Source organism: Phyllostomus discolor, chromosome 8, assembly GCF_004126475.2.
Source record: "Phyllostomus discolor isolate MPI-MPIP mPhyDis1 chromosome 8, mPhyDis1.pri.v3, whole genome shotgun sequence".
NCBI classification, from domain to species: Eukaryota; Metazoa; Chordata; class Mammalia; order Chiroptera; family Phyllostomidae; genus Phyllostomus; species Phyllostomus discolor.
In genome coordinates this window covers 111,104,033-111,126,316 of record NC_040910.2, presented here as the reverse complement: position 1 = coordinate 111,126,316, position 22,284 = coordinate 111,104,033, and the positions used below count along the sequence as shown (strand labels likewise).

The following is a 22,284-nucleotide window of genomic DNA, read 5'->3' as shown; positions in this document are numbered from 1 at the left end:
GGAGCATGTATCGCTCCATTCTTGCAGGATTAGACCAAGTCATATGTAAAAGACTAAAATGATTTTTCATTTTGAAATGTTGGAAGTGGAGTTTTGCCTCCAGCTGTACGTACTTACTGAAATTGTCAGTAACTATTTCTGTGGTCCATGATGGTAAACGTAGAAACATAAAAGGGACTTTTGGACCTTAGTTACCAGATGTTAGCTGTTGCAGAGCCGCAAATTCCTAGATTCCGGGGTTGGGGAGGGGGGCGTTGTTCTTTCGATTTTGCCTTGAATTTCAGCGAGCCATTCATTATCTCCGGAGGATCATAGTAAATTGGAAGTGATTTTACAAACTCTGAACCCAAATAAGTTGTTTTTGCTACAATGCTGTTGACCGTTTCATAGATGAGGTAACAAATCTGTGATCTGCCTTCCACTCAATATTCAGATTGCTGACTACTGCGTTGTAAACACCATCTTATTCACAATAGCTGTGCATTCAAGGGTAGGACTTGTATCCTTTGTAGTGTGTACTTGTTTTGCTACCTTTTCTTCTGTTACTGTTGTGGTTTGAGTTTGGTTCCTACCTGACAAAGATGCAGTTAGGTGCATGGCTACCCACCCCTGGCTGGACTTGTCAGCGGGGCCGGGAGTGCCGAGAGGGTGCAGGGGTCCAGGGCACGGTGGTGACCAGGTATCACTGCTTGGCTTTCAGTTAAGCCTGACCACTAACCCTTTTTTTCCTTTGCAAAATTGAAAGACCCTTAATAAAACCTGTACTTAACACAAAAACGTGTTGTGTCTTTATTGGTGATGGTGTTGGGGTTCATGCTGGCTTTCATTGAACAGGAAGGTTACAGCCACTTCTCTAAGCTTTGGAATGTGGGATAAATACGTAATTATGGCTTGACGTGTACATCTTTCAATCTTAACACATCCCTCACACTCTCCCCGTCACGAGTCAGCCCCCGGAAGAGCGCTCAGTCTTGGAGCCGTGGCCTCCAAAGAACGGCAGGAGGAAGAAGGCTCGCACACACCTGGGAGCAAGAAGGACTCTTCTTCACCAAGGGGCGTTTACGCGGCTCCTAGCAACGCGCGGAGCCGCAAATCGAGGCCGGGTCTCGACTAACGGCCGCGCTGCGGGGAACCCTGGGAAGTGTAGTTTATTTTGGCGTTCCCTGCTCCCTTGGCTCCGGCAGGTGAGCGGGACACGGACTACAACTCCCAGGGTGCATAGCGCCTCTCCTCTCCTTGGGGGCCGGGGGCCTGGGAGGTGGGCGGCTGCTGGGCTCCGAAGCGGGAGGCTTGGCCGCGGTGGACTCCAGGGCGTCGAGGACCCGCGGCGATGGCTCGGACAAGTCCCAGCGGTTGCGCCTCTGAAGGGAATGGCGCGTAGCCCGGGGTATTTCAGGGGCTGGGAGGGTCGTAAGCTGCGCGGCGGCCGGGAGGGGCTGGGCGCGCGGAAGGGTAACGCGTGCAGGGGCGGGGCGGGGGGGCCCGGGACTGAGGGGTGCCTTCGGGAGGGCCCTCGCCGAGGGGCGGGCTCGGGATGTCGGAACGACTGTCCCGGGGTCGGCTGAGCGAAGACGCGAGGACTTGATGGCACTTGGGGCCCCGCAGCCTCCGCTAGCCTCTGCGAGCGAGAGCTTCCCGCGATGTGGGAGGCTGGCACGCGACCCACGGGGGATGGCCGGAAGTTCCTGGACGTCGTGGGAGACTCCGCGAGTTGGCACTTGGAGCTCGTGGAAATGCCGTTGCAGAGAAAGAGAAACACGAACGTTCAGGCCCCCCGTTGTGTCACCCCAGGGCCCCTTGGCGTTCTCAGAACCAGGACAGGCCAACACCGAGGGCACAGACCACCCGCCCGGCTCCCTCCTTCCGAGGCCGGTTACTGAAATTACTCGAGCCTCTGGGGACACGGACGGGAGTCGGGCGGCAGAGAGGGGTAACTCTGAAGTTAGTGTGAAAAGAGAAACTGAACACCGGCCGTGGAAATACGCGCGGCCAAGGAGTAGCCAGCACTCAGCTCCGCTCTTTGTGCTGAACGCCGCCGGATATCAAGGCGCTGCGGTGCCTGGGAAGGTGCGGGAGGCCGTGGTGCCGGGGCACCCCCTTTCTGAGATGGAAACCTGCCGCCCCCCACCCCATCCTCTTTCCAAGGAGCAGTGCCCTTTATTCGCGGAATCTCCAGGCCTCCGAACACTCACCAAATTGCTCCCACCACTCTGTTTCTCATCTGAATTGCTCCCCCATAAGGAATTTTTAATGTAGGGAAATCCCAAATTGAATGAGTCAAGTGAGAGAAGCCTTGATAGGCCTTGGACCCAAGCGCGGTTGAGGCTACATCACGTTTAAGCAGTCCCTTTCCCTCTCTTCTCCAGGGAGCAGGAGCCTGTTGTGGGCAGAATTCAGATGAGCTGGACGGTGCTGGGAAGGAGCTGCAGGCAGCCCCCCCAGCCTGGAGATGGTGAGTGAGATGCCTGGAGATGTGAGCCGGCCCCCACCCCCAAGGTCTTGACCGCAGGGAGTGCTGTGGGGGCTGGGTGAGGAGGACCAGCCTGTGGTTCAGGGACAAGGGTGGTGGAAGTAACATTGATAGCGAACTTCCAGGGTTTCTTTCAAGCCTCTCTGAATGTCCAGCTGGAAGCATTCTTAAGTCTGCTGCTGGCGCTGAGTTGCGGATATGGGATCGAGGACTTCGGTCCCAGTTACGTTGCATGCTGGCTGGGAGGGTTTGGGTGTGACGTCTGGAATTCGGGGAAAAGGGGAGACTTCTGTCCCCTGTGGGGATGGAGGCGGGGACCCACAGTGGCTTCCTCTGTTGGCCAAGGCTGTTTCCACTTTTTGAATGAGTCTGTTCTCAGACACTGGGGAAGCATGAATGGCTTCTGTCTCTAAATGCCGTCCGCACTCCTTTTACCACTGCTGACTTGGCAAAAGGCAAAATAATTCATTGCGCGTTCTCAGTTTTCACATACACTCATTGTTTGATTTCATTAAAGTGAATGTGCTTTTCTCATGTTAGGCACCAAAGACCAAGAAGGGACTGAAAGGTGAGTGGAGAGATTGAACATCACCCTTAAGCCGAAAACAGTCCCCCCGCCTTGGGTCCATGTCTGTGCCTGAATGCTCCTGGTGGTTTCCCCTCACGCCTTAGGCAGTTTTGGTCGTTGAGGGGACCCCTTGTGCTGCCTCGTTGGCCCTTAGAGCAGTTCAGAAATAAACAAGCGGTGGGACTCGGGAAGAAGCCCCTTCTCTCCGGGCTCTGGACCTAGAAGTACGTGGTCGGGCCAAGGGTGGTGAGGACACTCCCCTGCACTCGAGAATGAATCCCGTCCTGGACCTCGGGTTCCTGCGTGCCGGGGGGAAGGGGCCGAGGGAGGGCGCCTCCAGACCAGCTCTGGGGGTTCTCAGATGGAAGGGGACTGGGAGGGTATTGGCAGGAGAGAAGCTTGCATGTGCCTAGAAATCCTGGACGCTTTCCCCAGAGAAGCCCGCTGGGCGTTGTTCAGGGCCTGGAAGACTGGCTTGTCAGCCAGCGTGTCGAACAGGAAGTAGGTTCTACCGAAAATCTTCCCCGCCTTCCCTTGAGCAAGCCGTTTCCAGTTCCTCCCGGGGACACTTCAATAAGGCGATGTGACCTGTTGCCAGAGAGCAGGGGAACATCTCGGGGAGAGGAAGACAGACCTCCCTGACGTCCCGGGAGTGGTTTCAGGGTGGGAGGCCGGGACAGCCCTTCCCTCCTCCTGAGGTCATGGTGCCGCCCCTTCTCTTCCAGGCTCCATCGCTGATGTCCTTGGTGACCTCCTGGCGGATGAGAGTAAGTGCCCCTTCCCAGAGTCCCCTGATTTAGGCTTTTTTTTTTTTTTAAATTGACATATAACTCACATAAAACTTACTGTTTTAAAGTGTGCATTCCAATGGCTTTTACTTATTCACAGAGTCAGTTCCAGCACATTTCACCACCCCACGAAGAAACCCCGTGCCCATGAACAGTGACTGCTCACACTCCCCGTTCTCTCCTCCCCCAGCCCCAGGCAGCCGCTGGCCTCCTCCCTTCGCTGCGGACTTGCTGCGTCAGGGCAGTTTGTACAAAATGGAATCACACAGCGTGTGGCTTTTGCATCTGGCTTCTTCCGTTTACCATGTTTTCAGGGTCCCCTTCTTCATGCCTCCCCATGGCTGCATGACAGTCCATTGCGTGGATATGCCACATTGTGTTCGTTCATTCATCAGTTGAGGGGCCCGTGGGTGGTTGCCACGCTCTGCCTGGGCGATCGTGAGTGATGCTATTTGGAGCACTCACGCACGGGTTTTCAGGTGCTTTGGGGGTGTGCGCCTAGGAGTGGGATCACTGGACTGCATGGTAACTCTGTTCCACTGTTGGAGAAACCGCCAGTCTGCTTCCCACGGCCGCTGTGCGGTGTTGCGGCCCCACCAGCGGTGCGGGAGGGTCCTGGTTTCTCCGCGTCCTTGTCGACACTGATGTCGTCGTCTGCCTGCTCGAGGCCGGCCCTCCAGCGGGTGAACCGCTGCATCTCGCTGTGGACTCGGTGTGCGTTTTCCTAGCGGCTGGAATGATGTTGAGCACACGTTCATGCACTTACTGGCTATTTGTTCTCTTTGGAGAAGGTCTATTCAGATTCTTTGCCCATTTTTTAGTGGTGCATCGTAGGAGTTTCCTATTAACTCTGGATCCCAGTCCCTCGCCCTGTGTGTCCGTCTTTGGTGTTCCGAGGGGCAGGGCTTCAGGGTCCTGGAAAGCTCACTGGGGGCAGCGGGGCTGGGGCTCCCCACGTCTGGCCCAGGAGGACCAACCAAGCACAGGCCCCTGTGTTCCACCTGACGGCTTTGGGCCCTGGGAGTGCGTTGTTGCTCCTGAATTTCTGTGGGGGTGGGGGTGGGCTCTTCTCATGTCATCGGTTGGCGTGTAGGCTTGGCTTCCTGCTTGGAAATGCACCGCTCTCTCCCCGCTCAGGTTCCCCGGGGGTGACGTCGGAGCCCGCCTCTGGGGCCTGTGTCCTTCCTCCGTAGGGGCCCTTCCTCCCGTAGGAAGTTCTGGTCGACGGCTCGGTGGGGACTTGTGACCGCCTCACCTTCACTCCAGTTCCCTGTAGCCGCATGACATCTTCGCTGTTTTCTTTTCTTGCAGTGACACCGCCTGAGAAGCCCGTCCAACTCGCTTCGCGTGCCAGAGATGACACAGGCGGAGCCCAGGCGCTCCCTTCCGCAAGGCCTAGAGCAAAGTAAGCACAGGATGGCTGGGCACCCGCGGCCCCATTCTGTCCGGACGCACCTCCTGCGTGTCCGCCGCTCTCGCCGTCAGTGGCCTCCTCCCTGGTGCACAGTGGGGGGTCGGAACTGGAGGGCAGAAGTCCGGCTTGCAGTCCTGCAGCTGCTGCTCGCTGTGTGACCCTGGGCAATGCCTGAGCCTCTCTCTCGGCCTCAGTGTCCTCATCCTCAGAACAGGGGGACTAGCCTAGATTGGTGACGTTCGGGTTGTTTGTTCTTCTGAGGTTCTCCCGACAATTCAGCGACAGGGAGGAGCTTTTTGGATTTCCCATTCCACCTTCATTTTAGCTAAAGCAGATCTGTTTTTCTCTCTTACCTGTCGTTTTCAACAGTTCAATTCTAAAGAGGCTCTGTCTCTTTATTAAAAAGTTAAAAATCATTGTATTAGCCTGTGAAATTCCTTTCAGCAGCTCTTCTCCCAGAGAAGAGTGTCTCTCCAAGTTCACTTGGACTCTGCGAGCCATCCTTTCCGTAGAATCACCTGCTGCCCTGGGGGTGCCCTGGGGGTGCAGGTGGTGCTGACGCCGCCCTTCGCAGGTCCCTCCTGGAGAACGATGCCTATGGCGCTGTGGCAGACCTGGCAGGAGCTGACGCCGAGGTGAGCCTGGGCCGGTCCCCGCTCCCCACCCTCCGCACTTACCCCCGAGACAGGGAGTGGGGTGCGGTGGCCGAGGGGCTGCTTGCAGAGCGGTTTAGAAGGCCTCGGAAAGCCAGTTTGGTCTTAAAGCAAACCAGTACCCAAGGGCTGCTGCGTGCCCACGGCAACGTCATCTTCCTTCCTGCCCGTGGGATGACCTGGAAGTCAGAGCTCCTGGCGGCCGCCGGAGCCTTGAATATTGCCCCTTGGAACTGTGCTTCCACAGGAAACCCCACTGCCGCCCAGCCACAGGGGTGGGAAGTGGTGCGGTGTGAGCCCTGGGGGACTCAACATGGTCCAGCCCGAGGGAAGGTTGGGAGGGAGTGGAAGCGGCAGCACTTCCTGGGCCCCACACCTGGGCAGGTTAACTTCAGACAACACCCAGCCCCAGGGGAGGGCAGGACGCTCCTATTGACGCCCCACGGGCTCCGGCCCTAACAGAGGCCGCGCTGCAGGGGCCAGAGCCTGAGCTCCTGAGCTCCACAGCCTCCACTAACCCAGGCCCATCCCCTCCCTCGGACCTAGGTGTCGGACGTCTCCGAGGCGGACCCGCAGGCTTTGCTCCAGGCCATGAAGGTAACCCAGCGGCTTGCACGTTCTGGGAGCCCGTGGGCTGGGGCGCTGACGTTTCGTGCCGGGCCTTCATCCTCCCTCTAGTCTCTCCCTTTAAAGCGTGTGTTTGGAGCCCGTCCTCGGGCGACAGTGGGGCTCATCCGTGAGCTGTTGCCCTCCGCCCCCTGGGGATGGGCCCGATTCCTGGCTTCAGAGACACGCCTGCCTGGAGACGCGTCAGGCCCAGGCCTCTGGTGACGTGGGCCTGCCCCCCCCCCCACCTGACACTACCTGGCTGCATCCCCCCGTGGGAAAGATGAGGAGACTGTGTCTTCTAAAGCTTATTCTTAACCTTTCTGCCTGTTTCTCCCCACGCGCCTCGCCCAGTGCCCCTCCGTACAGCTGTCTGTGTCAGATCAAGCCCCAAGCTAACCTTGACAATGAGTTTTAAGACAAATTCTGAAGACTTTCCAATCTCTCAGTGCTCAGGTGGCCTGGCCGGAGTCTGACGCCTCCAGTCGCCCCGAGTCCTCCCTGCCCGCCCTCCAGCAGCGCCCCCTGGCGCCCCCTGGCTGACACGTGCCTCCCGGCTGGTCTGGGCCAAGGCTGAGCGCTCGCTCTCAGCCCCGTGGGGCCCGGAGGATCCGCAGTCCGCTCTCCTCCTGGCTCCAGACCCAGCCTCTCTAACCTCGGCTTGAAACCGCCCCTTCCCGAGGCAGCCAGCCGGACCCTCCAGTCCTCCGACTCAGTTTCTGGGGGCGACTTGGAGTCTCATTCCAGAACCATGAGCTGAGCCCCCCCACCCCACCCCCGCCAACTCGGCTTCCCTTCCGTTCTGTCCCCTGGCCCAGCTCACCGTTTCCGAGGGGCCTCTCAGTCTCCTTTGTCTCCTCGCGGTTCTGCCCCGGCGCACCCACGGCGCCCCTCATCGAAACCGTCATTCAGTGGGTCTGGACTGAGGGCTCCTGCCGGCTCCTGCCGGCTCCTGGCGGCTCCTGGCGGCTCCTGGCTTGGTTCACGCGGCTTTTAACGTCGTCCCCGTAGAGCATTCTCCCCACACTCCTGCCTCTAACTGCACTTCGTTTCCCCGGACCCAGGCAGGCGAAGGAACCCAGGTTTTTCCTCAACTTCGGACAGAAAGTCTCACGCCCCTTCTCAGAGCCCAGCAGCTGCCCCTTGGGGAGTCTTGGGGCCCTGCGCTGCGGCTCCCTCCGCGGACAGCCCCAGCGCTGGCTGAGTCTGTGTGAGGAGCGCTGGAGGCCCGTGTCGGCCACCCTCTCGGTCTGGCATCCAGGCCGCAGCTGCTGGGGGTCCCCGTCTGAGCCCGGGCCTGCCCGAGGCCGGGTGTGTGGGAGCTGTGCTTGGCCCTGCCTCCGTCCTGTTCTGTAGCCCCGTCCGGCCAGGGCCCCGTTCGTCCCGCTCGGGAAAAGCAGCAGCACCACCGCCGCCAGGCAGCCGGGAGCGCGGAGGCACCTAGCAGCCGCCGCCTGAGCGCCTGCGGGGGTTCCCCCTCCTCCCTGCCGTTCCAGGATCTGGACGACATGGATGCCGATCTGTTGGGTCTGAAGAAGGCTCACCCAGCTTCTGGCAAAAGCCCTGCAAAGGGTTCCGGGAAGGAAGAGCTGCCTAGCACCCCCAAACCTGCTGATACGTTACCAGCCACTGAGAAGGGTGAGTAGGACATAGCTCTTCAGACCTAGGGAACTTTGGGGATGCGGGAAATGCTTAGAAGGAAGCTTTCCTGTCCTGAGGGTCTTCTCTGCCTGGGATGGAGAGGCTGGGAACTACTGTGTGTGCGTGTGTGCGCGTGTGCACTAGTGACTATGGTGGGGGAGGGGCGAAAGTCCAGCTTCCTCCCTAGGGCCGTTCTGGTCCCTCTGAGTCCAGCATGGCCGCTCCTGGAGAAGCTGTCAGTAGCCTGTGCATCTCCCAGACCCATGTCTCCGGAGTGCCTTGTGACGAGGAGCAGGCAGCTCCCAGACTCTGCTTCCCTGCTAGAGGCCAGTGTGAGCGTGGCTGTGTCTCAGCTCCCCCCGGGAGAAGCGCAGCACGCCCTCCCATGGCCCCAGTCACGGAACAACCTTGGCCAGGACAGACCCAGGCCCGTGGCCTTGCCTTCTGCTTGCTTTCCGCAGGGGGTGCCGTTCCCACCATGAAGCCGTCTCCATCCCCCGGCAGCTCTGGCCATCAGTACAAGAAGTTTTCTTTTGAAGGTACCACAGGCCCCGGTCGTGCCTCCGGGCCACTGCAGTGTGGGGAGCGGGGTAGCCAAGGCAACGCTTCCTTGCCGGACCGCAGCCGAGCTGCTGTGTGGAGCAGACGAGGGGCAGACGCTGGGGCCGCTGGCTCAGCTCTCGTGGTTCCAGGGAGGGGCAGTTATGTGTGCTCACCCGGGTGATTGGGAGGCTTACCTGCGAGGGCTTTGGAACCAGCTGTCAAACCGAAGATTTTGTAAGGTGCAGGGGAAATTCCTTTCCCTTCGTGAACACACCGATGTTTGACTTCTCTTCTGAAACGCCCAGGGACGTTTCCAGAAGGCCGTGCGGGCAGCAGGGTCTGGGGCCATGGACAAGCCTGGCAGAGTCGGGCCGGGGGGCTCCCCTACTGCCCCTCCCCGTGTGCCCCGTCTGCGTCAGGGGCCCCCTCGCACGGGCCCTCCGACGCCCAGGGGCTCGTTTCTCTGTCAGGGCAGCTGGGGCGAGGAGGAGAGCGCGGTGGCGCCCCCAGCGTGGCGCCCAGCTGGTTCTGGAGCGCGCGTGCGGTCTGACCTGCCCTTTCCCCTCCGCCCCGAGACGTGGAAGACCCGCTGGCAGGACTTCTCTCTGAGGACGAGGAAGGGGTCGCCAAGAAGCCGCCTGGGACGGCCAGTAAAGCCGCTTCCGAGAAGAGCCCCGCCCTAGCCGGAGATCCAGGTAGGAGGTGGGCTCTTTCCTGTCCCAGGAAGATGCAGCAGGCAGCCTGCTAGCGGAAGTTGCCAGCACACAGCCTGCGACCCGCCAGGCGTGTGTCAGGACCAAGATCCAGGATCAAAAGATTCATTGCTCAGAATAGGGTGGGGGGTGGGGTGTGCAAACCTGGGATTGGGTCAGGGTTGGGGTCGGGTCCCCGTCCTGTGGGCACCCCAGACGTGTTCAGTGCCTGCTGCCCCCTCCAGAAGTCGAGGCGGCAGGGAAACGTGCCCCTCCGCCCATCCGAACGTGTCACAGAGGAGGGCCAGATGGCTGGGCCCTGGGCCCTGTGTTCTGACTCGTAGGTCCCTCCGTTCCTCTGACTCCTGGGGACACCCCCGTCCGGAAGAAAGAAGACCTGTTCTTTGACGATGAGGACGACCTCATGGCCGCCCTGGGGTTTGGAGACAGCCCCAAAGCAGAGAGGAGGCCGGCGGGAGCCCAGTAAGCGTCCTTAGCGGGGGAGAATCTCCTTAGTGGGGGAGAATCCCTGGCCAGGCTGCTGCCTCAGGTCCGGGGGGAGCCAAGGGCGGGCACGGCGTGGGCCCCTCGGAAGGCCTGTGTGCACACGCACCGGTCCGTGTTCCGTCCTGCAGGGGAGGGCCCCGCCCCGCTCGCTCCAAGCTGGATGAGCTGCTGGGCCGAGGCTCCGCCTCCAGACACCTGGCCCGTCCAGACCCCGGGACGCACCGGGAGTTCAAGCTGGACAGGAAGTACCAGAGGTCACAGGGTGAGAAAGCTCGCAGGGCAGGGAGGTGGGTGGGGGCCCCCAGAGCAGGTGCTGACCACACCGCAACCCACGATAAGAAGTAAGCTTTACGTCGTGGTGCTCACACATCATTGTGCACTTTTGTAACTAGCACAAGAGGTGTGAAGGCATGGTCACCACGTTTAATGCTGCTCTGTTGTATTTACATGCTATTTGACTTATAAATACGCTGGTTGCAACTCATTGACTCGGTTTCTGCACCTGCTCACAGGAGGCAGCTCACAGTTTCAAAACCACCTCAGGGTTTCTGAAAGCGTTGGCCCTGGGCCACCTGTCGAATCGTTCCCGTCGCACAGCTAGCCCACTGGCCTCGCCTCGCGGTGTGGGGCAGGGCCGCACTGTGCACTCGCGGCAGCTTCCCCACGGCCTTCCTTCCGGGCGCTGGGCCTGGAGACACGGAGCGCGGCCCCTCGCCCCGCCCCCGCAGAGCGGCTGCTCCGGCGTGCGTCTCCCCAGCGGGCTGCCAGTTCGGCTTTTTAGAAATAGAGTTCTGTAGCCGCAATAGAGCTGGACAGCCTCGCCCTGAACCCCAGGCTCCTTAACCCACAGACAAAGAAGACAGCTGGGGCAACGAGGACTTCGTCTTCGGGGCCTACCAGCCCAGCGTGGGCTCCTCCGAGGGCCGGCAGTCCCGCCGGCCGTCGGTCAGGTAAGCGGGCCCGCAGGGAGCTGGGCCTCGGAGACAGGCTGCCCGCCGGGTGACGCGCCGGCCTCGCCCCGTGCCCCCTGCGGTCTCGTTCGGAGGCCTCGCTGGGCCGGGCCCCGGCTGTGGAGGCGGCCCCGCCGGTGCGGAAGGAGGAGGGGGTTGCCCCGTCCCGCCCACACAGGCCGCGTGGCACAGCCGCCCCCCCGCAGGAGCCTGGGCCCCTGCTCTGCCGCCAGCCTCCTCGGAGGGAGAAAGAGAATTGTCTGAATTTGGAATTTCCTCCCAGTGTATATGTTAAGCTTTGTATTTTGAAATAATCTCAGAGTGACAGAAAAGTTGTGAGAACAGCACAAAGAACCCCCTACCTTTCGTCCAGACGGAGCGGTTGTCAGCATTGAGTCGTGTCGGCTTTATCATCCCCTCTCGCCCTTTCAGTAACCCTGTGCACACGTCAGTGCTTGTGTCCGGCCCGTGTATTCTTCTTCAGCTTCGTGCCTGCTGCCACTGGCCGGTGGCACACACAGGCGGTGGCCGAATAAACGAACAGGGAACAGAGTGACAGTTGCTGGGAAACCATTTGACCCAGCTGATTGTCGCCCTGGACGCAGGTGTCTCCCCGCGGGTGCAGTTGTCCCTGTTTCAGGGTGTCTGTGTCTCATGGTGTTTCACAGACAGCGTCCAGCTGTCACCGCGCTGCCACCTGAACTGGTGGTGCAGGCCCCATGTGCTCGGGGCCTCAGGCTGGCACGCCGAGCCCCCGGGCACCCCGACTCCTTGGCGTGGACCTTAGTCCCCACCAGCAGTGGAGGGGGTGCCTGCTCAGCGGCTGCTGGGACAGGCTGCCGGCCCAGCCGTAGACCCCGTCCCTCTCTGTCGTAAAGCAGGTTCTCAGCAGAAGGTGGCACAGACCTCAGGGGCGAACCAGGCTCCACACAGAGCACCCCGGCGACGAGCAGCCCCCCGCACCCCAGGAAGGGAGGGGCTGACTGGCTGGGCCTCAAGGACGAAGACGAGGACTCGTGCGTCCCCTCTCCCACCAGAGAGCCTCGAAGGGGGGGCTCTGCGCTCTCCACCCCCTTCGTGCCCCACCCTGAGGACCCGCTTCCTGCCCCGGGCCAGCACTCCACCCCGGCAGGGCTGCCCCCCTCCTCCGTGGGGGCCGAGCCGCCACCCGAGGGCGCCGGCGCCCCTGCCAAAGCCAGCCGGCCTTCCCAGCCGGGAGTGTCTGCGGAGACAGAGGAGGAGGACTGGCTGAGCCATGCCTTGTCTCGGAAGAAGGCCCGAGGCTTGGCCAGAGAAGAGCCCGCTCTGACCTCGAAGGGCCTGAACCGGGAGGGGGCTGCGGGCCGACCCCCCTCCGGCAGGTACGGGCTGGGGCTGCTGTCTCCTGTGGCGGGAGGACCGGGCAGGGTCCGTGGAGCGCCACCCCTTCCCCGTGCTTCCCTCCTCCGGGCGCTGCCCAGAGGGCGCCTGGCTCCTGCCTTTGTCCCGGTGCAGACACGAGGGGACAGGGAGCTGTTGGCACTCACGCCCCCGCTGCTGTGGGGACAGGCGCCGGCTGGATAAGTGGGAAACCTGGGGCCCTGATGTTGCGGGCATGCAGCTGCCTCTGAGCAGGGGCCCTGCCCACGGTGCCCTTGGGCTGGCAAAGCCCCGGTGCCCGAATTGTCGGTGCTCATGGTGGCCTGAGCTGAAGGAGATGCATGTGCGTGGGTTGGCATCTGCCCGTGCTCTTTGGGGATTTTAGGGAAGATGCAGTGGCCAAGAGGTGACTCCTGGGGAAGCCACAGAATGGGGGTCCTGTGGGGCAGGGCAGTGAGTGGCCCCTGAGTGCAGAAGACAGAAGGGGCTGGAAAGGCTGGGACCATCCAGAAGGAGTGACAAGATGCTGAGTGGCCAGAGCAAAGGGGACACGAAGTGACAGGCCAGGGACATGGCCCAGCCCTGGGGTCGGTGTGGATGAGGAGGGTGGCTTGGACCTGGACCTGAAACCAAGGGGGGAGCTTCCGCACTGACCCTGGGGGCCAAGAAGAGAGGTGAGAACGCCAGGCAGGAGAAGGGAAGGGCCTCAGGGGCAGCTGGACCTGGCAGAGTGAGCAGATCCTCGGTGTAAAGCCCTTGAACCTGATGCCTGTAACACCTGGTGCCTTTAACATCTCCACTGTTGCTACTCGGGTTGTCGTCAGATGGCCACTGTCCACTCACTGTGCTCTGCTGGGCGCTGGGGCAGGGAGGGGCCTCTGGAAGGCCACAGACTCCAACTTGGGAGGCGACTTCCCACGACAGGCCTGCAGGGACAGGCCGAGGACAGCCCCACAGCTTTGCACTTGGGCCTTGCCCTGTCTTCGTCCAGCCTAACCTGGACCTCTGCCACCTTCACGTTAATGTTTGCTTCCTCAGCCAGCCTGTTGCCAACGCTCCAGGGCTCCAGCAGGCAGCTGCTGAAGGGACCTCAGGACCAGCAGTGCAAAAGCCGCCTGCCCAGCCTGCCACCTCGGGGTACGTGTGGGGCCGGGGCTGAGGGTGGTGAGAGGCACTCAGGGGGCTGGACTGGGCCTCCTTCCAACTTGGGCCATTGGCATATGGTTTCTGATACCTCGTGTCCAGCCCCCTGAAGCTGGGGTCCCATCTTCTTTCCCCCCGAGATCTCACTTTGTGAGCTGCCAGCCACCGGGGCCTTTCCAGTCCGTGACGTGGGGCTGAAGTTTTCCTTCGCTGTCCCCGCCCCCACCCCCCTTCCTGTGTCCTCAGGTCCTCGGTGACATGGAACCCAGCCACCTTGGCCCTCTATGCAGGTGACTCAAAGAAGGGCCCAGCCCCTGGAGACGTTTCTGGCACTGGTTCGTTTTCTGCTTTGTCGGGGTTAAATCTGGGCAGGAAGGAGGCACCCAGAACTGCCTTTGGGGCGCCCAGAAGACAGCAGTGCGGGAGCGCGCGAGCACACACATGCACGCACACGAGGCCTTGGGGCCGCCTTCCCTCTCAGTTCTCTGCTCTCGATTTTTCAGAGCCTGCACTGCATTTCCTGAGCTCCCAGGAACCCACGGGGCTCTCTGCACCTGTCCAGGTAGGGAGGGTGGGCAAACAGGCAGAGGTCCCAGGCCCGTGAAGCGATTCTCCCATGGTCAGAGGCAGCACCAGTGGTTGCACCTGAGCGCCTGCCAAGACACCGGAGAGCGCACCCCGGCTCTCCTCACGGGCACTTTCTTACACCCGTAGCCCCGGCAGGCGGAGCGGGCTGCTAACCTGCCAGCACTGGTAGGGAATTAGGTGGCAACAGGTCAGGGGAGCCAGGCATGCTCCGGTCGGAAAGCAGGGCTGCTGACGGTCTTACAGTGCCGTGTAGAAAGTCTCCTCCGAGCTTGCCCTCCTCTCCCTGCCCCTCCATCTGTTTCCCCGGCGCGGCAGTCACCTCTGGCCCCTGGCCGTGAGGAGGCCCAGCCCCACAGGGGCACGTCCCTAGTAACCCAGAAGTGCCCCTGGAGGTGGGGGTTGGTGGGCAGCCAGCAGGAAGCAGGGTGGCTACCGGCATCAGGACCGCAGGCCTGATAGAGAGGGTCAGCGTCCTGGGTGTTTGTCGTCCCCGCAACTCTGCTGGGCCCCGTGTAGCTCGGTTGGTCACAGTGCTGTCCCGGTGCGCCACAGTGGGGGTCGGTCTCCAGTCAGGGCACACACGAGAGGTGACCAGTGAATGCGTGGACTCGGAGTGGAACAAGAAATCGGTATTTCTTCCTCTCCCTTCCTCTCTCTAAAATCAGTAAATTTTAAAAAATGTAAAAAAAAAAAAAAAAAAAGCTGCCGGGACTTGGCCATTTGTTGGGGAATCTGGGCCACTGCTGGGAGGGTGTTCCAAGGGGGAAGGGAGACTCATTCTCCTACCCAGACCTGAGGGGAGGTGCAGCGACCATTTGACTCTCCAGGGCCTCATTCGTGACCCCTTGGCACCTGGTCCCCATGCACAGGGGTCCTCACGTACAGCCCGGATCAGGTACGGGGCCTGGAGGCCCAGCAAGCAGGGGCCCAGAGGCGGCTGAGCTCCGCCAAGCCCTGCCCCACCTCACCTGGCAGGTCCCTCCTCTCCTCCTACAGTTCCCGGAGGCCCCGGTGCAGCACGTGCCACCGGACGCAGAGTACCAGAGGCGGCTCCTGGCTGCCCGGGTGCAGCTCCAGAGTGGCACTGCCGAGCTGCAGGCCGAGCTGCTGCAGAGTCAGGCCCGGCTGGCAGAGCTGGAGGCCCAGGTGAGGTCGGAGGTGGCTGCCCGTGAGGGCTGGGCTGAGGGGAAGGTGTGACTGTGGGGGCCGGCAGGGCTGGTTCCCCAGGGAGCCTGAGGGACCTGCCTCCCTGCCCTCCACGTTGCCGCTCGTGCCCTCCCAGGTGCGGAAGCTGGAGCTGGAGCGGACCCAGCACAGGCTGCTGCTGGAGAGTTTGCAGCAGCGACACCAGGCTGACCTGGAGCTCATCGAGAGTGCTCACAGGTACCCCGCTCTGCCCGCGGCCTCCTGGGTTCCCCGGGCTCACGGCCGACCCGCCCCAGGACCACTGCGCCCCCAGAGGCCCTTCGGGGGGCCACCCTCACCTTCCGAGCATCATGGCCGGGTGTTCTGTGGGCAGAAGCCGTGTCAAGGTGCTGGAAGCCTCGTACCAGCAACGGGAAGAGCGGCTGCGGAGAGAGAACGAGGAGCTGTCTGCGCAGTACTTGTCTCACCGCCAGGAGGCCGAGCAGGCCCGAACCGAACTGCTGGCCCAGCACCAGCGGCGCCTGGCGGCGGCTGCGCAGGAGAAGGACCAGGAGATGGAGCGGCTCCGGGAGCTGCAGCGGTGAGGGCGAGGCCCAGGCGGGCAGGGGAGCCGTCCTCGAGGGCAGTCAGGGCACCGTTTGCCGTGAGACCCCAAAGCTATGACTCGGCAGCCTGTGAACCACGGCCTAACCCCTTCCCTTCCAGGCGAGCACCCAGGCCGGCACTCTGAACCATCACACCCGAGTCGGGGGGCGGGGGGCGGGGAACCTAAGGGCCCCCACTGTGTGGGCCGGCCCGGTGGCAGCAGGCAGCCGCAGGCTAACTCAGCCCAGCTTCATCCACTTGCCTGCTGGACGTCCTGGGTCTGGTTCCTGGACTGGCCCTGGGTGTGGTCTGTTGTGCCTGGAGTGTCGGCCTTGCCCTTCCAGACCAGAGCAGACAGGGAAAGGCACGTAAGGAGTCAGCTGGTGAGGGCAGAGCAGCCTTTGAACTCTTCTCAGAGCCCGGACACACCTTTCTTTCCCTCCATGTGGAGTGTCCTTCCCCAAATAACAGGAGGCACCTCCCCCTTAGAGAGTGGATGGGGCCCTGACATTAAGGCACCAGGACAGATGGGGCTGAGCAGCCAGGGGACCCGAGGCCCTCCCTGGAGAAGCAGCCCCAGCCCGCCCTCCCCGCCGCCCCGCAGGGCCTCCATCCTGGAGATGCGCAAGGACCACGAGGAGCAGCTGCAGCGCCTGAGGCTGCTGAAGGACCGAGAGATCGATGCTGTCACCAGTGCCACCTCGCACACAAGGTACACACGAGGTCTGAGCTGTGCCCACCCGAGGGGCCGGTGCTGGGGTCCCCGGGCCGGGGTGACCGGATCCTCCCCAGGTCCCTGAACGGCGTCATCGAGCAGATGGAGAAATTCTCCAGCAGCCTGAATGAGCTGTCCTCCCGCGTGGAGGCCTCGCACGCCACCACCGCCCAGGAGTGGGAGCTGGGCATCCAGCAGCGCGACAGGCAGCTCCGAGGTACCATGCGCCCCGTGCGCCACCTCCTCTCCCGGCTCGGTGGGAAGGCGGGCGGATGGTGAATGCCCCGCGGGCCCCCCCAAGCTTTGCAGGAGCGGCTGGGCCACCAGCAGCGGGACACGGAGGAGGAGCGGAGCCGGCTCCGGGAGGTCATCGCCAAGATGGAGGCCCGCCTGAACGAGCAGAGCCGGCTGCTGGAGCAGGTGGGCGCCCTCTGCCGGCTCGGGGCCCGAGCGTGGGCAGCGCTCTCAGCCCGCCGCCGCCGCAGGACGGCCTCCTGCCCCTGCCTGCCCCCACCTCCGTGCCCCACCCCCAGAAGTGCCATCGTCTGCCGCGGCCGAGCCCTTTCCTGCCCGCCGGCTGCACGTCCCCCTTTCTCTCCAGTCACTTGAATCTGTCATGACGGGCGATGCCCGTGACATTGGGAGAAATGCGTTTGCCTAACGGATACTCTGAACTCCCCATGTACTTTCCCGTATAAGAGGAAGCTTTATTCTTTAAAGACATCTGTGTCCCCTGGCACACGCAGGGTCGTGCCCACCCTGGTGCTTTGCCTGCCCGGTTGATGGGAGACAGGGAGGCCGAGTGTTGGCAGTTTGAGGGGTGGGGATGCCGCTGCCTGCGGAGCCTCCCAGCAGGGGGCCTGAGCCGTTGGCCTTGGTGCAGCTACTCCGAGCCGCTGGGCCCGAGTCCTTCCCGGAGGCCCCTCCTCTTGTGTCTCTCTGGAAAGGAGGTGTTTGTGACAGATTGTGGGAGACACAGGCGGGTTTGCACAGCAGTCGGGCTCGACCGGGAGCAGGGAGCCCACTCTCAGCCCTGACCTGGCCGCAGGAACGCTGGCGGGTGAGCGCTGAGCAGTCCAAGGCAGAGTCCACGCAGCGCGCCCTGGAGGAGCAGAGGAGGGTCAAGGCCCAGCAGATGGCCATGGAGCGCGAGGAGCTGGAGAGGGCCAAGGTGAGTCCCGCCACACCGTGTCCAGCTGCCACCCCTGCCATTGTGCCCAAGGATGCTCACCCCTCGCGCTCCTCCCAGAGTGCCTTGCTCGAGGAGCAGAAGTCCGTCATGCAAAAGTGTGGGGAGGAGCGGCGGCGCCTGGCAGCTGAGTGGGCCGAGTTCTTCGAGCAGCAGAAGCTGAGTAAGGAGAGGGCCGAGCGAGAGGCGGAGCGAGCGATGCAGGTGGACACCCAGCGGGAGGGCACTTTCGTCAACCTGGTCAAGGTAGGGAGGGCCCAGAGCCGCCAGCCCTGCCCCTTCCCTTCCCGGTCCCCACTGTCTGCTCCGTCGGGACGGACCAGCTTTGCAAAGGGCACAGCAACGGCATCAGAATTGAAACCACAGTAACCATACAATGACGGCTTCATTCTGCTGTCCTGAGTGCTTTCTACACGTGGCTCCTTCAACTGCATCACGTCCCCGAGACGGAGATGTTCCAGAGATAGGGAAGCTGGGCTTTAGAGAGGTTGGGCCCGGGGTGGGGGCAGCCCCGAGGCTCGGCCCCAGGCCTCCGCGACTGGGCCCCCTTACGTCACCACCTCCTCCCAGGGTCAGGGTCAGGGTCAGAGTCAGGTGGAGCCACGGCAACAAAGTGGGCAGGGCAGGGGCTCCTCGAACCCTGAGCACAGCCCACCTCAGCTCCCGAGAGGACAGTGCAGCGAAGACTTTGCCATCTCCAGGAGCAGGCCGAGCTGAAGGTCAGGGCAAGCGAGCTGCGGGCCAAGGAGGACCAGCTGGCAGCGGAGAGAGAGGCTCTGGAGCGGGAGCGGCAAGAGCTGCGGCTGGAGAAGGAGAGGGTCAGCGCCACCGCCCAGCGCATCAGGCTCCGTGCGGAGGAGGTGGAGAGGATGAGCCAGGTGCTGGGCAGCTCAGCTCGGGGCGGGGCTGGAACTTGGGCCGTTCCCTGGCCTCAGCCAGCCCGGCTGACCCGGGTGGCCTCCCTGCAGGTGGCCTCGGAGAAGTACAAGGAGGGGGAGCAGGCGCTGCGTGAAGCCCGGCAGGTGCAGTCGGAGCAGCAGGCCCGGCTCCAGCTGGTGCAGCGGCAGCAGGAGTGGCTGCAGCAGCAGGAGCAGCACGTGCACCAGGCAGGGCCCCTCCCAGCGCTGGCTCTCCCTGCGGTTTGGGGGGTCAGACTGGGGCCAGTCCGCCTACCCCCCATCTCCAGCCTCCAGCTCTCACATCTGTGTCCTTCTCTCTGGGGGCGGGGACAGGAGCATCTGAGTCTGGCCCAGCAGAGGCTGCAGCTGGACCGCGTCCGGCAGGACCTGCCGTCGGGCCCTGTGGGGCTGTTCTCCGGTGCCCAGGGCCTGGCAGCCTCCGGCCCGAGTGGTAAGTGGCCCCAGGAGGACTGCACTTTGGCCACTGGGCGGGGCAGTGCCAGGAGCATCCCGCCCACGCCTCCCTCTGCTCAGATTCGGGGGTTGGCCGGGTTTTCAGGTCATCTTGTAACTACTGTTTATACAAGGAGTGCGTGTCCATTATAGAAGATAAATTTGAAAATAGAGGAAGGAAAAGTCTTTTTATTTATTTTTTTACCCTCACCTGAGAACATGCTTATTTATTTTAGAGAGAGGGGAAGGGGGGAGAAAAACATCAGTGCCAGAGAGAAAACATCCGATCAGGGACTAAACCTGGAACCTAGGCATGCGCCCTGACCCAGAATTGAACCGGCAACCTTTCCGTGTACGGGACGAAGTTCCAACCCACTGAACCACCCAGCGGGAGCAGGAAACTCAAAAATGTCACTCTCGACCCCGCTCTCTGGAGAAAACCCCTTTTAACACACTGATGCATAGCGTTCTAGACTGCCGTGGGTGTGTATTTTTTTAAAGATTTTATTTATTTGCTTTTAGAGGGAAAGGGAAGGAGAGAGAGAGGGAGAGAAACATCAGTGTGTGGTTGCCTCTCATGTGCCCCCCACCAAGGACCTGGCCTGCAACTCTGGCATGTGCCCTGACTGGGAATTGAACCAGCGACCCATTGGTTCGCAGGCCGGCACTCAACCACTGAGCCACACCAGCCAGGGCGAGTGTGTGTTTTTAAACACAAAATTGATACCATGTATGCTGTTTTGTACCTTGATTTTTTTTATTTGGAAATACACTTATGGAGCAGGCTTTCATGCCTGTAATTAAACATTTAACCGTACTTTAGATCAGTATAAGTTTCCATTATTTTTAATGGAAATTAAAAATAAGGAGGCTGTTCCACGTTTTTAGATTTTCTACTAGGTCACTTTTTTGGTCACTAAGAGAAACAGCATGTCGGTGGCAATGCGTTACATCCATCTCTGTACCCTCACCTGACTGACCCTTGGGCAAGTTCCTAGCACTGGACTTGCTACGTAAAATCCCAGGAGCACTTTCAAGGGGTTTTGCGAGTCGGTGGGTATGCCCAGAAGGCTGGTGCTGGCTGCCTCTGCGATTTGGGGGTGAGCGGGCCCCAGAGAGACCGGCTGTGGCCGTCCTGCCCGCCCACCGATGCCTCGGCCCCTGGCTTCCTCCTCAGGCTTCTCAGCCGTGGTTCCTGCCCCCGCCAGTCCTCAGGGCAGCCGGCCGCCCGCCAGCCTGGGCCCCTCGCTGCTGCACGCCAAGCTGGTGCTGCTGAAACACACGGCGGAGCAGGTGAGCATCCCGTAGCAGAGGCGGCCCTGGCCTGTCACCCCCATCGCGGTCCCATTAGTGACAAGCAGCCCAGGGCACGGGCAGAAACCCGCACATCCTGGTGGGGTGATGGCTGAGCCCACCCCGGAGGAGGAGAGGCAAGCAGATGGCGTAGCTGCCGCCACCTCTGAGACCTGTCCTGTAGGCCTGGCTCTGTTCGGAGCCATTGCCTCTGTCCTCTCAGTTGAGTCTCACAGTGACCCTGTGACAACAGTGGTGGCAGTCACCCCTTCCAGAGCGTTTCCTGTGTTCCAGGCTCTGCACTGAAAACCGTGTGCACTGGAAGCCTTTCCTCTCCCCCGCCCTGCAAGGCAGGCGATGGCATGTCCAGTTTACAGACAGGCTCAGAGAGGCGCAGTCACGTGCTAGCAGGGGCCTCTCGCTCCAGTGCGCGTGTCCGTCCGTCCCTGCCCCCCGGCCCCAGAGCCAGGGAGTAAGTGGGGGCGCCCTCAGTAAGGGCCGCCTGGGCTACCACCCAGGGGTCCGCCTCGCTCTCAGGCCTTCGCCGCATCCCAGGACGGGGCCAGAGGGTGACCGCTCACCCAGCTCTGCCTTCCAGGACCGAGACTTCTTGGAGAATGAACAGTTCTTCCTGGAGACGCTGAAGAAAGCCTCCTACAACGTGATCTCTCACTCGGCCTGAAGGCCCCGCTGCCACCTCTGCAGAGGACTCGGACCCTGGCACCGTCCCCACCTCCCCGCTGGCCGCCAGCTCCGGGGAGGGGCTGCCCGGGGCCTGACAACAGCTCTGCCTGTGGACAGGGTGGACAGGGTGCCGGGCCTCCTTTCCGAGCACGCCCCCTCGTCGCTGAGGCGGCAGGTGCCGCCGTGCCTGTAGTGTCTGCGGTACGATGGCCTCTGGGGAGACACAGCGCTGAGGGTGTCTCAGCTCCAACACACCGTCAGCCTCGGCTTTGGTTCTCTTGCGCCGTGGACGTCCAGCTCAGACCCCAGGACCTGACTGGGCTCCGTGGACCCCGGCCTTTGGGGGTCTTCTCAAGGGATGCCCCAGCAACCTTCCGCCCTCTCCGCCCAAGAGGCTGGCAGAGGCAGCCCCGTGTCCCGCCCCCCCCCAATGGGGTCATGGAGTGGGAGCACACATTTGAAAGGACCTTCTCTCCTGCTGGTCAGGGGCAGAGGGTGAGGGGCGGGCAGGGTGCCGTGCCTGGCCAGCCTTGACCTCACAGCCAGCCTTGACCTCACAGCCAGCCCTTCATGCCCTTGGGCAGGCTCACGCCAAGGCCCTGCTCATTCCCACCTGCCTGAGTGACCGGCTTGGCATGGTCACTGGCCTTGTTGGCTTTTCCTAATAGGCACCCTGGAGGTGGGGGTGATGGGGGTGGGGGAAGGGCAGGGCATGAAGGCTTCTTTTATTCTGTTCACCCGCCACAAGGCCACAGCTGGGGGTGGGGGGAATGAAGACGACAGAGCACCGGGGAACCCTGGGGGACACACCCAGGATGCCCCCTGACCCAGGCGGTGCGGGCCAAGACCAGCGGGAGGGGAGGGGTGGGAGTCACAACTGCTTGTCAAACGGCTTCTTCAGGGCGCAGTGAACTGAGCAGAAAGTGTCCCGGTGAGCAGGAAGGCGGAGGAGGGGCCGAGGGCCCTGAGGGGCTGTCTGTCCTCCGTCTCAGGAAAGCTTCCAGGGCGGCCTTCCTGCGCCCCCGACAGCTCCCAGTCTTCGTCTTGGACCCTGGAATTGCTATACAATTTTTTTTTGAAATGTACTGTTCATTTCTTGCCATACATGATTCTGAGACAGCCTTTCTATTTTACGGTTTCACAGTTCCACTCTATGTATGTGTCCACAAATAATACACAATATTGATTTTTGTGTTTAAAAATCTATCTAGCCCTAGTCGGGTAACTCAGTTGAGTGTCACTGTGATACGCCACGTTGTGGGTTCCATCCCAGTTGGGGCGCACGTGCAAGAACCACCCAGTGAATGCATGAGTCAAGGGGACAGCAAACTGATGTGTTTCTCCCTACCCCCTTCCTCTCTAAAATCAATAATTAAAACATCTTTTAAAAATCTAAAT

At 61.7% G+C, this 22,284-nt stretch overlaps 1 protein-coding gene across 1 annotated transcript; it reads left to right on the top strand.

Annotated features, from left to right (window-relative positions):
* Window positions 1-1,239: 1,239 nt before the first annotated feature.
* Window positions 1,240-22,092, top strand: FBF1 (Fas binding factor 1). Its single transcript, XM_036034148.1, has 30 exons — window positions 1,240-1,387; window positions 2,367-2,452; window positions 3,011-3,038; window positions 3,764-3,805; window positions 5,138-5,231; window positions 5,815-5,875; window positions 6,440-6,490; window positions 7,996-8,137; window positions 8,602-8,679; window positions 9,259-9,378; window positions 9,720-9,858; window positions 10,011-10,144; window positions 10,733-10,832; window positions 11,711-12,193; window positions 13,230-13,328; window positions 13,581-13,669; window positions 13,838-13,890; window positions 14,898-15,068; window positions 15,205-15,305; window positions 15,442-15,648; window positions 16,258-16,365; window positions 16,446-16,585; window positions 16,670-16,788; window positions 17,417-17,539; window positions 17,618-17,803; window positions 18,259-18,435; window positions 18,526-18,663; window positions 18,790-18,907; window positions 20,087-20,202; window positions 20,801-22,092. Exons 2-30 carry the CDS (start codon window positions 2,450-2,452, stop codon window positions 20,882-20,884), a joined length of 3,504 nt encoding a protein of 1,167 aa, XP_035890041.1. The 5' UTR covers window positions 1,240-1,387; window positions 2,367-2,449; the 3' UTR covers window positions 20,885-22,092.
* Window positions 22,093-22,284: the final 192 nt, after the last annotated feature.

What these genes read in the sequence shown, in the direction of transcription:
- FBF1 (XM_036034148.1), top strand. An exon ending in TGACCTCCTGGCGGATGAGA is followed by an intron (nt 3,806 to 5,137) that starts GTAAGTGCCCCT and finishes CTTTTCTTGCAG; the next exon opens with TGACACCGCCTGAGAAGCCC. An exon ending in AGGTGGAGAGGATGAGCCAG is followed by an intron (nt 18,436 to 18,525) that starts GTGCTGGGCAGC and finishes GCCTCCCTGCAG; the next exon opens with GTGGCCTCGGAGAAGTACAA.